General features: G+C 36.6%; 1 protein-coding gene across 2 annotated transcripts in view; it reads right to left on the bottom strand.

Annotated features, from left to right (window-relative positions):
- USO1 (USO1 vesicle transport factor) overlaps positions 1 to 17,068 on the bottom strand; it is an 86,137-nt gene that overhangs the window by 22,989 nt on the left and 46,080 nt on the right. For both annotated transcript variants that reach the window (XM_024754116.1, XM_024754117.1), the window contains exons 8-10: positions 15,478 to 15,598; positions 7,377 to 7,555; positions 1,579 to 1,719 (exon numbers count right to left, since the gene is read on the bottom strand). In XM_024754116.1, coding sequence (XP_024609884.1) covers positions 1,579 to 1,719; positions 7,377 to 7,555; positions 15,478 to 15,598 — 441 coding nt within the window. The remainder of the gene's footprint in view (positions 1 to 1,578; positions 1,720 to 7,376; positions 7,556 to 15,477; positions 15,599 to 17,068) is intronic.

Raw genomic sequence — 17,068 nt, 5'->3', positions numbered from 1 at the left:
GATAGAATCCATTTCTATGAAACAAGAAAAGGGTGCTTAAAAATAAAATCAGAGAACAAATTTAAAACGTTAACAAATTAAAAATTCAATTTAAGGATGAAGTTGAAAAAAAGCCTCCAAGAAAACAGAATAAAAAGACAAACTGGATCCAGAAAGTCCAACAATCTATTAATAGAGTTGCAGAAACAGAAAAGAGGAAAGAAATGGTCAAGGAATATGTAAAACATCCTCAGAACTGAAGTACTTATGTCTCTGGCTTAAAAGGGCCCCAAAATTACTGGGGGTGGGGGTGGGGTGTGTGGTACAGCACATCACCAGTAAATTTCAGAAAACCATAAACAAAGAAAGATTCTAGGGAGAGAAAGCAGATTACACAAAAAGGACGAAGATTCAAAATGGCTTCGGATTTCAGCAACACTGGAACAGCAACACTGGAATAATGTTCTAAAAGTTGAATGTTAATGATTTCCAATTCTGAATTCCATACCTAACCAAACATTAGAGTCATACTGCAGGTGGAGGAGTGACATGAAAGAGCTAAAAACAAATTATCTTGCCATTTGCCCTCTCTCAGGAAGTAAAATAAGATAATGAACCAAGGGGTGGGAGAAAAAGACACAGAATCCAGATAACCAAGGAATCCCCAAGTTAAGAGAGAGGAAAAAGGATCGTTGGAGGATGGTGAATGAAAGTCCCAGAATAAGAGATGTGTGGCAGAAATAGAGAATAAGCAGCCCATATTTGAGTAGGAAGATGGAGGGCTTCCGGAAGAAGGTCTGGAATGCGGAACAATGTGTTAACACATTAACACATATAACAGTGTTAATATGTATAGATACATAGAAAATCTGTAAAATGAAAAAAGAATACTATTATAACTCAGGAAAGAAAAAGGGTTATTAAAAAAAGATATAGAGCTCTATTTGGCTTAGCAGGAAACAGTATTGGAATAGTCATAAAACTATAAACCCTGATTATTGATTTAAATACAAATTACTGGGGTGACAAGGAGGAAGTAAAGTGGGAAGGTTATATAGGGGGGAAGTGGGGCTTAGGGTAGGGAGAAGGGAGTCCAAAGACAGTTTTTGCTATAAAACTTTTACTATTATCTGTGCTTTTTAATATGCATGTGTTAATTTGAGAAAAAAATTAAATAAACTAAACCTTTCTTTTCTTCAAACTAACTTCTTTTTCTTAATAGGCAAGAAACAGAAAATGCCATGTCAAGGAAAAAGAATTTATTATTCTACGAATAAGACTCAAATCTTACTTGACTAAGTCATACCCTTCTCAAAATTAAAAACATAAATCATACTGTTCACTCATGTTGAATACAATAAAATTAATGAGAAATCTTCTAAGCTTTAACATTATTTATATACTATTAAACTTGAGGAATGAATACACCTTTTGGAATTGATACTGTCATCATTATGCTAATATTTTATAGGGTCAATAAGGAATTTAACATACAAGAATGGTTAACAATTCCTATTTTTCATTCAGCTGATATCTAATTCTTCCTAGGCTTCCTGATTTCAGCTTCCACAGAGTAGCCTCTGCCTTTATTTGGTTTACCTCAGTCAGGATATCAGCAGGAACTCCAGTGGCCATTAGGATAGTGCAAAGCTGCTGCAGTAAGCCACACTGGAACATAGCTTTTTGGCAGCTACTGGTAGCACCGGGAGGGTTATTTGGAGAAACCAGTACACGAACAAGCTGCGAAAGAAAGAGAACACAAAATCTGTCTTTTAAAGATCTGAAAAGTCTTGAGACAAATTTGATCTATATGAACAGAAAACCTATGTGAAGGATTCCCTCAACTGCTCAGCCAGATCTAGGAGCTCTTTGCTTCATGCTTTCATGGCCATAGTTCTGTTACAGTACATACCACATTATGCTATTTCCTTAATTTTATCTCCTTCAGGTCATTGTGAACTCCCAGAGAGTAGAAACTGCCCCAGTCATTTTTTGTATCTCAAACAACAAGCACAGTATTTGTAACAGAGTCCGTATTCAAAAAATGAATAATGAATAAGTAAGAGGATGGTAGATTTCTTATGGAAGTAAGGATGAAAGACCTAATCGTAAAGCAGGTTTGAAAATAGAATGGCCTGAGGTGTGATAAAATTCCTCCCAAACTGGAAATATTTAAAGAGAGGGTAAAATGAACAACTGGAGACATGGCTGAAGATTTGTGCATTAGGCAAGGCATTAGCCTCATTGACTGTTAATGCTAATTAAATCCCTAAGGTTCTATGATGCTATGATTAGTCTAACCTTGAACATGAAATTTCAGAGACATGAAAAATGTTATCTTAAACAACTGTTCAGCACAGTTACATCTTCAAAATAAATCTGTATATACCTTACATTTTAAAACTAAAGTTATATGTATATGTGTGTACAAAATCTTATATATATATATATATCAAGATCAAATGGTATACTTATGATAATACTTTATTAATGACAAAGTGCTATACAAGTGTTACCCTAAATGTACAGAAGTAATCAATGATATAACAGAGGAGACTAAAACAATTTTATTGCTATAGCTGGTGCATATGATAGATAATGACTTCACTAAGAAAGGGGACGTTTTTGTGGGGGGAGATAAAATATAAAAAATAAAATGGGTATGAAAAGCGCTATTTTTACTGCTGGTGAATAAAAAGGTGACCGGCAATCACTAGAATTTGTGGAAAAACTCAGTCAGTAGTTAAATCAGTAAATTATGAAGAATTGAAATAGTTAATGTTTCCACGTCTGGCCTAGCAGACATTCTCCAAGAGGTTTCATTAATAAACTGATGTCACAGGAGAGAGGCTTTAGGACTACACATTGGCTCTTGTTTTTGGACCTTTCTAGTTAGACGTCGGTGGTTTTTATTTGTGGATTTTTGTTTTAAATTTATTACCCTTCTATTCCTGCTTTTTAAAACATACAGGCATACCTTGGAGATATTGCAGGTTCTCTTCCAGACCACCACAATAAAGCAAATATCACAATGAAGCAAATCACACAAACTTTCTGGTTTTCTAATTGCAAAGAAGAGTTATGTTTACACTATACTGTAGTCCCTTATGTGTGCAATAACATTATGTCTAAAAAAACATGGAGAAACCTTAATTAAAAAAATACTTTATTGCTAAAAAATGCTGACCAGCATCTGAGCCTTCAGCGCGTCACAATCTCTTTGTTGGTGGAGTTTGATGTTGATGGCTGCTGACTGATCAGGGTGGTGGTTGCTGAAGGTTGGGGTGTCTGTGGCAATTTCTTAAAATAAGACAACAGTGAAGTTTAGTGCATCGGCTTTCTTTTCCTTTCACGATTTCTCTGTAGCATGCAATGCTGTTTGATAGCATTTTACCCACACTTCTTTCAAAATTGGTGTCAATCCTCTCAAGCCCTGTCACTGCTTTATCAATTAAGTTTTTGTAATATCCTTTGTTGTCATTTCAACAATCTTCACAGCATCTTCACCAAGAGTAGATTCCATTTCAAGAAACCACTTTCTCTGCTCATCCATAAGAAGCAACTCCTCATCCATTCAAGTTTTATCATAAATTGTAGCAATTCAGTCCCATCTCCAGGCTCCACTTCTAATTCGAGTTCTTTTGCTGTTTCCACCACATCTGCGGTTACTTCTTCCACTTAGGTCTTGAATCCCTCAAGGTCATCCATGATGGTTGGAATCAACTTCTTCCAAATCCCTGTTAATGTTGATATTTTGACCTCTTCCCAGGAGTCACAAATGTTCTTCATTTTCCAGAAAGTTTTCAATTGCCTAGATCCATCAGAGGAATCACTATCTATGGCAGCTACAGCCTTACAAAATGTATTTCTTAGGGACTTCCCTGGTGGTCCAGTGGTTAAGATCCCACGCTCCCAATGCAGGGGGCCCAGGTTCAATCCCTGGTCAGGGAACTACATCCCGCATGCTGCAACTAAGACCTGGTGCAGCCAAACAAACAAACAAATAAATATTAAAAAACAAAGAAACCAAAATGTATTTCTTAAATAATGAGACTTGTAAGTCAAAATCACTCCTTGGTCTATGGGCTGCAGAGTGGACATTGTGTTAGCTGGCATGAAAACAACATTAATCTCCTTGTACACTTCCATCAGAGCTCTTGGCTGACCAAGTGCATTGTCAATGAGCAGTAATATTTTGAAAGGAATCTTTTTTTTTCTGAGCAGTAGGTCTCAACCGTAGGTTGAAAATATTCAGTAAACCATATTGTAAACAGATGTGCTGTCATCCAGGCTTTGTTTTTCCATTTAATAGAGCACAGGCAGAAAAGATTTGGCTTATAATTCTTAAGAGCCATAGGATTTTTGGAATGGTAAATGAACACTGGCTTTAAATTAAAGACACCAGCTGCATTAGCCCTTAACAAGACAGTCAGCCTGTCCTTCGAAGCTTTGAAGCCAGGCATTGATTTCTCTCTGGCTTCTCTCTAGCTATGAAAGTCCTAGGTGGCATCTTCTTCCAGTAGAAAGCTGTTTCATCTACGTTGAAAATTTGTTGTTTAGTGTAGCCACCATCATTAATTATCTTAGCTAAATCACCTGGATAATTTGCTGCAGCTTCTACATCAGCACTTGCTGCTTCACCTTGTACTTTTATGTTATGAAGATGGCTTCTTTCCTTAAACCTCATGAACCTCTGCTAGCTTCAAACTTTTCTTCTGCAGTTACCTCACCTCTCTCAACCTTCACAGAATTGAAGAGTTGTAAGGGCCTGGCTCCAGAATAGGCTCTGGCTTAAGGGAATGTTGTCATTGGTTAGATCATCTATCTAGGCCACTAAAACTTTCTCCATATCATCAATAAGGCTGTTTCACTTTCTTATCGTTCATGTATTCATTGGGGTGGCACTTATAATTTCCTTCAATAACTCTTCCTCTGCATTCACAACTTGGCTAAGTGGTGCAAGAGGCCTAGCTTTTGGCCTATGAAGGCTTTCAACATGCCTTCCTCACTAAGCTTAATCATTTCCAGCTTTTGATTTAAAGTGAGAGACATGGGACCCTTCCTTTCACTTGAACACTTAGAGGCCACTGTGAAGTTATTAACTGGCCTAATTTCAATATTGTTATGTCTCAGGGAATAGGGAGACGGGGAACAGTCAGTCAGTGGAGCAGTCAAACACACACATTTATCAATTAAGTTCTCTATCTTACATGGGTGTGATTCGTGGTGCCCCAAAACAATTACAATAGTTACATCAAAGATACTGATTGCAGATCACCATAACAAATATAATAATAATGAAAAGGAGTCTCTCATAAGGTAATGAGCTTTCTGAGAGTCACTGGCAGTATCTATCCAAAAAATGGCACAGAATGGGTTCCTGTAGGTAGAATTAGTCATAAAATTATCATTCCAAGAAAAAATTTAAATGTTTTACAACTAAAAAATTTTTCAATAAGATGCTTCCCCCAAATTTAATTTGCAAAATGTGAATGAACTATCCTCAAGTGGGTCAATTTCAATTTTTAGTGGCCTAGAATTCCATAATAATTATAACTGTGATGATGAATAATTCTAAATGGAAATATCTATCCAAAAAGGATTGTTTATCATCAATTGTAATGCATTTTCATTTGGTACATAATAGAGAACTTGAAATACAAGCAACCCTAAATATAAGCAATAAAGCTATCAAGAAAGAACCCTCTAATAGGTTGAAAAGCAGAAGATAACCTGTGGCCTGTGAAGCTATGACTCCATCAACTACTCAGTCTTTGCGTGGAGAATATATTAAAGTGAGTTAAACTCAGTTTCTTTATTTTGAAGTTTATGCTCTTCAAGATTAGTATCTAGTTTATTCACTTTCTAAAAGCAAAGAATACTTAAAGAAAGAACTAACTTACTATATAACCAGAATACTGTGTTTTTCTGTTTATTTATATTTATATAAATATTTATATTCTAAATTTTTTTAGGGGGTAAAATAGTCCTTTTACTTTTTAACAAGTGACACTTCCTTCAAAAATAATTATTTACGTAGTACCCTAAGCTATAAAACATGAGTAAGCTGCTGAAGCAGTTTAAATTTTCACTCTGGCAGGAAACATATATGTAATTTGTACATCATTAGATGCCTTCATTTTCTCTAATCACGTTTTGAAAATTACTTTTCTAGAGGAATTTCCTTTATTAAGACAGCAACGTTGAGCAAAAATATCAAGCTTACCACTGGGACACTATTTCTAAAACATAAAAAACTAATGGCCTTGAAATGTGTAATACTGACAAGTAAAAATATAGACAATGAAGATAGGAGTATAAATAGAATGATTCTGCCCATGTTCTCCTGTAAAATATCTTCCTGACAGTTTTTAGGCATATTCTAAATAGGTTAAGTATATAATTTATTATCTAAACTGGAACACTTCTGAAGTGAAAGAGGACACTATTAGTAATTACAAAATGAATACTGGCCTGGTGACCTGGGGCATATGGTCACCCTAATTATCAATCAACGCTATGCAGGCAACTCCCAGAGCATGCAACAATATGTGGATTCTAATTACCAGTCTGATTAACCATCTAGTTTTGAGGAACACAACTTCAGAGATGCAGGCACAATTCAGAGACACTCGAAGACCCACAGGAATCACTAGAGAGTCAGTAAGGTGGGAGACCCGTATAAGCTTAAGGGTCTGGAGAAGGGGAATTCAATAAAGGGATAAGTAAGTAAAATATTCTAAAAACTCTGTCATTTTTCTCTGATGTAGAATTCATTTGGGATTCTACCGTCTTCACTTTTACTGTCTATCACCACCAAGCTTTCACCATAAAGCTTAAATAAAATTACACGTGATTTGTCAATTTAACTTGTATTAGATTTAAAACTCAAGACTATTAATCTTTGGGGGCAGGGACATTACCAATCATTTCCAAGCATCCAGTGCCTGGCTCTCAGTAAATGTTTACTGAATGAATTTCTTTGAACTTAATATTCTGAGTATTAAAATTTATGATATTAGAACCTTAATTGAAGATAGTAGATTTTAAAAATTCAACTCAACAAGCTAACCTGTTATTTTCTAGTGCAAAACCTTTCAGGAAACTGTATGTTTGGATTTGCTTTAAAATAATCCTGCAGGGCCAGAGAGAGGGATAAAAGATGAAACAAAACTGCCAGATGTTAATAATTATTGAAACTAACTGATGGGTGTGGGGGGGGAATCTCCATCTCTGCGTATAACTGCAAATCTCCATATTAAAAGCGTTTTTTTTTTTTTAAAGCCCATCTGAAACCAACTCAACATCCTGGATTTATCAAAACACAAGCCATTTTCTTTTCTTTGAAAGTATCACTGTCAAAATTGTTATCACATTTATGTCTAAGGACAGTATACCTGTAGCATTAGGTGCAGATTAGTCACTTTCTGTGCGGACCAGCCTGAATTTTCATCTCCAACTTCAAACCAAGGTTTCATACGCTGAATATATGAGCCTTCTTTAAAAAAATTTTGATTGGAATTGTTGTTTTTTAACAGGTTTTGAAGCAAAATCAGACAATCTTCCACTACTATACCTGGGGAAAGAATGTAGAATGGAATGTTGAGGCTGATAAAACCTGAAGGAAAATTCAATCCTCAAACACTTCAAAAGAAAACTCTCAGTGCTCAGCATCTCTTCAGTGTGCACGGCAGTGAGCCTGCTCCTTCTCAGGTCCCCCAGTGATCTCCTGACTTCTATTCTCAATTATCCACTCACCTCAGTAACACATTTTTTTCTTCAAATCCAGCTTACACATCATTTCTTCAGGAATGATTAGCAAGATCCAGTGAGTAGGTTAGGATCACCAGCTCTATGCTCTCACAGTAGCCTGCCCCTTTTATTATTATGCAGTATCTGTCTTCACTAGATTATAATTCATGAAGACAGGAATTTGGGAATGTCCTACTTACCTCTCTGTATCCTCAGCAGATATAGAGACAAGATCCCACGTGCCACATGGTGCGGCCAAAATAAAAAAATAATAATAAAATAAACACCAATGGGAAAGATAAGCAGGAATTAGTCGCATGAAGTGGGTGGGATGCAGAAAAGCATTCCAAGAAGAAAGTAAAATGGCTTTTAAAAAAAAGTCTACATTTCAGGACTTCCCTGGTGGTCCAGCGGTTAAGACTCTGCACTCCCACCGCAGGGGGCACAGGTTTGATGAGATCCCGCATGCCACGTGATGAGGCCAAAAAAAAAAAGAGAGACAAGATAGCAGATGTATACATGGTAGGTCACTACTAAATATTTGTTGAATGAATCAATCATATATTATTTAATCGCTAAGAAGCACCTGACATTGCTGTCTTTATGCCTCTTCCTTGAAACTTCCTCTTCTTTTGGTTTCTAAAACACTAACGACTCCCTCCTGGTTCTCCTTACAGATATCTGGCCACTCCTCAGGCTTCCTAACCAACGAGCTCTGTTTCCTCTGCAAAGCATATGAAAAAAAGAGGCTGGATGCTCACAGCGAGTAGGTTCCTCTGTGTAGTACATGCACACTTTTGCTCCTACTAGTTAAGCTGCACGATTATAAGAATTAATTGTGGGGCTTCCCTGGTGGCACAGTGGTTGAGAGTTAAAAAAAAAAAGAATTGCTTTTAAAAAATGAACAGATTTTAGGGAATTCCCTGGTGGTCCAGTGGTTAGGGCTCTGCGTTTTCACTGCTGAGGGCCTGGGTTCAATCCCTGGTTGGGGAACTAAACTAAGATCCCACAAGCCGTGCGGCAGGGTCAAAGACAAAACAAAACAACAACAAAAACTCCAAAAAACAGACTTGATTTTTCAGAGCAGCTTCAGGTTTACAGAAAAACCGAGCAACAAATAAAGGGAATTCCCATATACTCTCTTCGTGTCAGTTTGCACTGCTATTACCACTTAGCATTAGTGTGGTACATTTGTTAAACTGATGAATGAATATTGATACATTGTTAACTCACGTCATAGTTTACATTAGGGTTCACTCTTTGTGTTGTAAATTCTATAGATTTCAACATATGTATAATTTCATGTACCCACGGTTACAGTATCACACAGAATAGTTTCACTGCTCTAAAAATCCTGTGTTCCACCTATTCATTCCTCTTTCTTCCTACCCCCGAATCCCAGGCAACCACTGGTCTTTTTACTGTCTCTTTATGGTTTTGTCTTTTCTGAATGTCATATACTTGGAATCATAAATTATGTAGCCTCTCCAGACTGTGTTATTTCACTTAGCAATATGCATTTATGGTTCCTCCAGGACTTTTCATGGCTTGAAAACTTTTTAATCGTTGAATAATATTCCAATGTCTGAAGGTACCACAGTTTGTTTACCCATTCACCTACTGGAGGACATCTTGGTTGCTTCCAAGTTTTGGCAATTATGAATAAAGCTGCCATAAATATTCACGTGCAGGATTTGTATAGATATAAGTTTTCTACTCATTTGGGTAAATACCAAGGAGTGTGATTGCTGGACTGTATGTTAAGAGTATGTTAAACTTAGTAAGAAACCACCAAACGGTCTTCCAAAATGGTTGTATCATTTTGCATTCCCATCAGCAATACATGAGAGTTCTACACCCTTGCTTACTTTTGGTGGTGTCAGTGTTCTGGATTTTTGCCTAATAGGTGTATAGTGAGGTCTCATTGTTTTAGTTTGCATTTCCCTAATGACATATGACGTTGAGTGTCTTTTCATATGCTATCTATATATTTTCTTTGGTGATACGTCTGCTCAGATCTTTTGTTCATTTTTTAATTGGGTTGTTTCTTTACTTCTTATTGAACTTTAAGAGTTCTCTGTACATTCTGGATACAAGTCCTTTTCCAGATGTGTTTTGCAAATCTTTTCTTTCAGTCTGTGGCTTATCTTTGCATTCTCTCAGCAGTGTCTTTTGCAGACTAAATTTTCAATTTAGTGAAGTCCCACTTAACCACTTTCTCTTTCATCTAAGAGTAAATTACTTTTACTCACTAAGGCTCAGGCCATCTAGCTGTACCATCTATTACCAGTCCTCACTGCAGTTCTGTAACAAATTCATGGTCACTACTCCTTGTTCACTGCAAACACCAGCACCTCATTCAGAGTCTTCTTTCTATCTCCATGTTCTGCTGTCACTCTTGATTTCAATTTCAATGACAACCCATCTAATATCTGGACCCCTCAGTTCCTTGGCCTCATCTTCAGAGATAATCCTTACTCTATTACTAAAACCTCCCATCTTTCCAGCTCAAGTATTCTCAATATATCTGTTCTATGGCTTCCCTGAGACTTTCAACCCATCAACAAGTCTTCTTTCTTCTTCTATTTTTTTTGCAGAACGCAGGCCTCTCACTGTTGTGGCTTCTCCCGTTGTGGAGCACAGGCTCCGGACACGCAGGCCCAGCGGCCATGGCTCACGGGCCCAGCCGCTCTGCAGCACGTGGGATCCTCCTGGACCGGGGCACGAACCCGCGTCCCCTGCATCGGTAGGCGGACTCTCAACCACTGCGCCACCAGGGAAGCCCCCTTTCTTCTTTTTAAAAACCCTTCTGTCTTTACTTCCTTCCCGATCCAGCTTAGCACATATAGGTCTTCATTTCTTCCACCCTACAGGTAATTTGCTGAGCTCTCTTGTCTCACTATCTTTTCATAGCACCCGCCTGGAAAGGCACTATCCTGTCAAAAACTGCCTGCCTGGCTTTTTTTCTATATCTGTACCTAGACAGCTGAGTACTGGGGGAGACAGGGGATCCCACAATCAAGTAGCCTGCACTGCTATGAAATCATGGTGAACACCCTCAATGGGGCCTTTATCCTTGCCTGGAAATCTTCCTAATTCCAACAGTCAACAAGCTCTCCTATCCTCCAAAAGACTATTTTCAGTCTTCTCCCCCTTCTCCTCTTTCAGTCCTCCTCTTTCACTCTCAGCACATGCCTCTGCCTTCAACTCAACTCCCTGTCACCAAATGTGAAAAAGGACTTGCATCTTCACCTGCGCTATCCCCCGTTATGATGGAAGATGAGCTCCTTCCTCTCCTATCTTAAACAGCCAGTTCCTACCTCTCCTGTGGATTCTAATAACTTCCTCCTTTTTCAGGTATTATGTACCACTGATTGTTGTCTTTCCTTTCTCTCTCTCTGTCTCATATCATATTTGTGTCCCCTCTCTGCTTGCTCACGGTTGTTGTAGTCTCTTCCATTTTAAAGAAAAAGCCCTTTTAGATTAAAGGAGAATAATCTGATAATTTCCACAGATGTAGAAAAAAAATGAAAAGTTATTAAAATGCAAGACTCATGATAAAAGCTCTTAGCAAAAATCAAACTTAAAGGTGAAACATCAACATTCTCATTACAGTCAGCAACTATTCAACACTGTACTAAAGATTCTAATCAGTGCAATGAGACAAAGAAAAGAAAAGTGGTATAAGAACTGGAAACAAAAAAGATGACACTTACTTGTAGAAAATATCATATCTACACAGAAAGTCTAAGGAGAACTAATGGTTTAATCAGATGGTTGGATACAAGATCAATATACAAAAATCAAGTAGTAACCAATTTGAAAATGTAATAAAAAAAGATCCCATTCACATGTAACAAAAAGTATAAGTTGCCTAGAAATGAATCTAATAAAAAAAATATACAACTCTTGTGCTCAAAATTATAAAACATTACTGAAAGACATAAAAGAAGACCTGAATAGATTAAAAGATATACCTGGGTTCATGGATAGAAAAAGCCAATGATGATTCTCCTTAATCTTTAAACTCAATATCAGGACTTCCCTGGTGGCTCAGTGGTTAAGAATCTGCCTGTCAATGCAGGGGACACACGTTCGAGCCCTGGTCCGGGAAGATCCCACATGCTGCAGAGCAACTAAGCCTGTGTGCCACAACTACTAAGCCTGTGCTCTAGAGCCCACAAGCCACAATTACTGAGCCCGCGTGCTATAACTACTGAAGCCCACATGCCTAGAACCTGTGCTACGCAACAAGAGAAGCCATTGCAATGAGAAGCCTGCGCACCGCAACTAAGAGTAGCCCCTGCTCGCCACAACTAGAGAAAGCCTGCGCACAGCAACGAAGACCCAACACAGCCAAAAATAAATAATAACTTTAAAAAAACCCCAAACAACTCAATATATTTCCAATCAAAATCCCAACTAGGATTTTCAGATAACTTGACTAGCAAAGAAGTTTCATTCATATGAAGAATAAAAGGGAAAGATGCAAAAGACAATTCTGAAGAGGGCCAAGATAGGAAATTTTTCATATATTCTAATAGATAGGATATTATTATGAAGCTTTTGTAATTAAAAGAGTGTGGTTTTAGTGTAGAACTAGACAGACTAATGGAACGTAACAGAGAACTCAGAAACAGACCTTCACACGTATGGAAATTTGATCACAAATCTTATAACATCATTCAAATGCAAAATCCCTATTAATTAAATGTAAAGGACACATTTAAAAAGGCTTCAGTATAAGAAAGTGATGGAAACTCTCTTTATGACCTTGAGGTAGAGACAGATTTCTTAAACAAAACATAAAAGCATAAACTATTAAAAAAAACCCAACATGTTATTATGCTAAAATTTTAAACTTAAATAGAAACACTATAAACAAATTAATAGAAGATAACTGAAACATGTATAATCAACAAATGATTAGTATCCAGAATACATAAAGAACTCCCAGTAATCAACTGGAAAAGGAAAAACGATCTTATACAAAAACGGGCAAGAAGGTAATTCAGAGGGGTAAAAGATAAACAAAAATAAATGGTGACTACTCCCGTGAAAATATGCTTAATCTCATTAAGAAATGAAATAAAATCTCAATAAGACATTATCTCACACTCATCAAATTGGCAAGGAAGGACTGACAAGGATGTGAAGAAACAGGAACTTGAAAACACTGTTGATGGAGTATAGGTTGATAAAACCACTTAAGAGAGCCATTCGACAATATCTGGTAATGGTGAAAAAAGTACAACTCTATTTGTAGGTATATAGAGAAACTTAACACACAAGTAAATACATAAAGACCATTCACTGTAACAGTTTATATTAGCAAAAATAGAAACAATCTAATTGTCAACTCAATCAGAAAATAATAGATCATAGTATATTCATAATACAGAACAATATATAGCACTTAAAATAAATGAACTATAGTAACATGTATCAACATGGATAAATCTCAGAAACACAATGTTGAATTAAAAACAGCAAGTTGAAAAAAAAAAAAAAAAAAACAGCAAGTTGTGGGACTTCCCTGGCAGTCTAGTGGTAAAGACTTCGAGCTTCCACTGCAGGGGGTGCTGGTTCAATCCCTTGTTGGGGAACTAAGATCCTGCATGCCGTGTGGCGGAAAAAAAAAATTAATAAAAAAAAACCCAAAACAGTAACTTGTGAGATTATATTCAGAAGGATACTTTATTTAAAAGAACTGGATGGTAGGTGCACAAGTGTTTGTTATGCTATTTTCTATTGTTTTCTGTATGTTTGAAATATTTCATATCTCAAAAAAAAATTTAAGAAAAGAAAAATAGTTCCTTGTCAACCTCCAGTTCTGTTCACCTGGCTCTCCCCTGACTTTACCAAATTCCTGATATGAGTTTTCTCTGCTATTCTATTTTTCCCTCTTCTAACTTACTCCTCTGACACTACAATCTTGATTCTGAGGCAACCACTAAACACAAATGCTGTCCCCAAGGTCCCCAATGATGTCTATGTTCTAAGTCCTACAGATACATTTCTGTCCTATCTTGATATCTCAGTGACTTCTTACACTGCTACCAATTCCCCCAACCCCTCTAAGTGTGGTTCTCCTCTTGCCTCGCGGCCTGTTTCTTCTCAGTCTCTTTTACCGATACCTCTTCCTCTATGATCTCTTAACAATTTGTATTCCTTAGGGTTTGTCCTAGCACTTCCCTTCTCACTCTTCACTTACTCTAAGTGACTCATCTAATCTTTCTTGTTTATCTAATTTTGTTTTACCTATATTATAAAGACTCTCAAATCTTTATCACCAGCCTGGTCCTGCCTTCCAGATTAGTAAGCCAACTGTCAACCTATACTACACTACTTGCTAACCCCAGTTCAGTGAATGCAAATAAACTCATTTTTCTCCTCTGACTCTAGTGCTAGGTTTTTTGGATCAATTTCTCATTAAAAACAACAAAAATGCTGAATTAAAAAAAAAAAGCCTAGGAGCAACGAAGAACTGATAGTACAGCAGGCTAAAACTGACAAGAAAATGGATATCTATACAGATAGTTAAGTATAAAAGTACCTTTTGGCTGGCAGTACATTTCTCAATCTTGAGAAATCTAAACTTTTTATTTTGACAGTCTCATGGGACAGAGGGAAAACAAACCAAAGCCAAGGGTATACACAAAGTAGGGAAGGAATCTAACAGAAAACTTTTCACCTAATAAAATGGGACCTCAAAAGGATATATCCTAAGGAAAAAAAAAACAAAAAAGGATATATCCTCAGGGTGCAAAAAACGCAAAGATAACTAGTCCTCATAGGTTTTGTAGCTCGGGTTTGCATTACCTGAGTAGTCCAGGGAATATCAACCCTTCAATCTGGAATGAGGTGATCCCAGACAAACTGCACCCCCAGGGCTTGGCAGAAACAAGCACATTTTCTCTGAAAGAAATTACTTTCATCCTAGGATTCAAATTCCTATAAGTAATTCTGCTAAGTACGACACAAAACATAGTCAAAGAGAACCATGTACACAGAAAATGTTGTACCATGCGTAAGAACCAGCAGAGCAAAGTATCAGACCCACAAAGACTTAAAATACTGCGATTATCAGACAGAGATCGTGAAGTAATTGTTTCTTATATTCAAAGAAATAAAAGATAAGTTGAAAATACATGCAGAGAAAACGAAGTTATAAAAAAATTACCTAGCAAATTTGCCAAAGAAAAAAGCAGAACTTCTAGAAAAGAAAAATTTTAAACTCAATGGACACATTCAAAAGCTGATCAAATACAGGTGAAGAGAGAATCGTTTAAATAGAAAACAGGTCAGAAGAAATAATCCAGAAGAAAGCCTGAAAAGATAAAGAGACAGAAAATGCAGACAAGAAAGTAAGATGATAAAGTGAGAATCTAATCATATGACAGAGAACTGAATCTGAGTTCAGAAAGATAGGAAAAAATGTGATGGAGCAGTATTTGAGGAGACATAGCTGAGATTTTCCAGAAATGATGTAAGATATCAACAGATTCTGGAAGTTTAACAAATATTAAGCAGGATAAATAAAAAGAAATCCATATTCAACACACCATAATGGAAGAAAGAAAGAATATAAGTATCCATCCTCCCTCAGGGAAGCCTCTCTCAACATCTAACAAAACAACAAAGAAAATGTATGTCCTCATTTCTCCCTTCAGTTGCATTCCTGAAAAGTTAACAAGTCCGTGAGAACAAAAGGAATCTTTCCAGATCAATCTCTTCATACTATACCTCCATCACTGTTCCCCTCCTCGGTAATAATGTCCAGTAGTCTCTCAAAAGCATTTTCAAAAGCAACAATTTTCTGGATTGCTCCATTGCTTCTTGTTAGTGCCTGTAGTAGTAAGACGCCCTTATGGAGAAGAAAGATAATGTTTAGTGGAATACAACTTTTACAAGACATTTAAAAACTACTTTAAAAACCACTGAGTTTTAGAAGTGGCAGGAATTTCACAAGTCCAACTCCTTCACTTTATAGATAGGGCAAACAAGGACAGAGAAGGTGAGCAATTTACCTCCCTAAGCTATATAAATCTCGAAAGACAGATCCTTGACTACCAATTCCTAATTCAGTTCTCTTTTCACCGTATAATAAAAATATACAACAATTCTTGCATATTCATCAATCATTCATTACCTGGCTTTCACTGTGGTCTAAGAGAGTTGAACATGATTATATTTGTCTCAGTAATGCCTTGGTACATGCTTCACAACAGTAACAATAAAAAATTGTGAAATCAATAATATAAATCAATAAACATCACCACATTTTAGCAGGGAAAGTTCAGATATTCTTGTAATTATCTGGCCCGGAAATTCCCAAAACTTGATTCTAAGTTGATAGAAAAAAAGAAGAATGAGAATTCATGCCTCATGAACACCATGTCTAGTATGAGACAATTCTCAGTAGTCTTTGCTTCTGATTTTTAGTTTTCTCAGCTCCTGTTGAGCTAGATTTAGGTTATATATTTTGCAACTTCTTTATTATTCAAGAAATATTCACTGTTAACCATTTCTGCTTATTTCACTATCAAACAACAAGTATTTTATGAGCCCACAGGAGCCCAACAATACCAGAATGGTCAAAGAGACAGAAAATATTTAATGAAAAAAACAGGTATTTCTTAGAGGAAGAGGAAGAGCAACTAAGTAGTTCAAAAGTTCCAAAGAGTCAAATAAGCCGTTGGCTGTCAGTACTGGGCAAGTAAGTATTTATATAAGACAAAAAGTACCCACAGCCTTACTGGGGTTTTCCTACTCATTTCCCTTACTGTCCAGTCTCAACATTAGATGAGAGAGAAAGCAAAAGTGGTTATTTTTACATGTCATATTCTACTTAATCTTAACTTGAGTTTAACTGCTAACAAAGGGAGGAATAAATACAGTGGAAAGAACACTAAGGTTATGAGTTCGATACAGTGGGTTTCTTAAAGGTCTACTTACTAGCTGTGCAACTTGAAGCAAATTACATAAACTCTGTATGTAATTTATGTAATGTAAGTCTTAGTATACCCATGTGTAAAACAAGGATGGTATCTTTGTCATAGGGTTTTTATGAGGACTAAAGGAGATAAAATAACTCCTATAGAACCTAAATTCTCAATACATATCAGTTTCTTTTCCCTGACTATTAAGAGACATATTCCTCTAATCAAACACATCCACTAAAATGTTACTAGACATGAAAGTATACTCCTTGGTCATTGAAAGTAAGTGGACACCAATTCCTTACTTTAAAAACTGGTAATTAAAGGGATTTAGCTATTTATCCTCCCTTTCATCTATGAATTATAATTCAGGGTAGTAAAATATACTGGTTGAT

This window comes from Neophocaena asiaeorientalis, unplaced genomic scaffold (genome assembly GCF_003031525.2).
Source record: "Neophocaena asiaeorientalis asiaeorientalis breed wild unplaced genomic scaffold, Neophocaena_asiaeorientalis_V1.1 scaffold148, whole genome shotgun sequence".
NCBI classification, from domain to species: domain Eukaryota; kingdom Metazoa; phylum Chordata; class Mammalia; order Artiodactyla; family Phocoenidae; genus Neophocaena; species Neophocaena asiaeorientalis.
The sequence above is the reverse complement of the archived record's forward strand: the minus strand, read 5'-3'. Positions and strand labels throughout refer to the sequence as shown.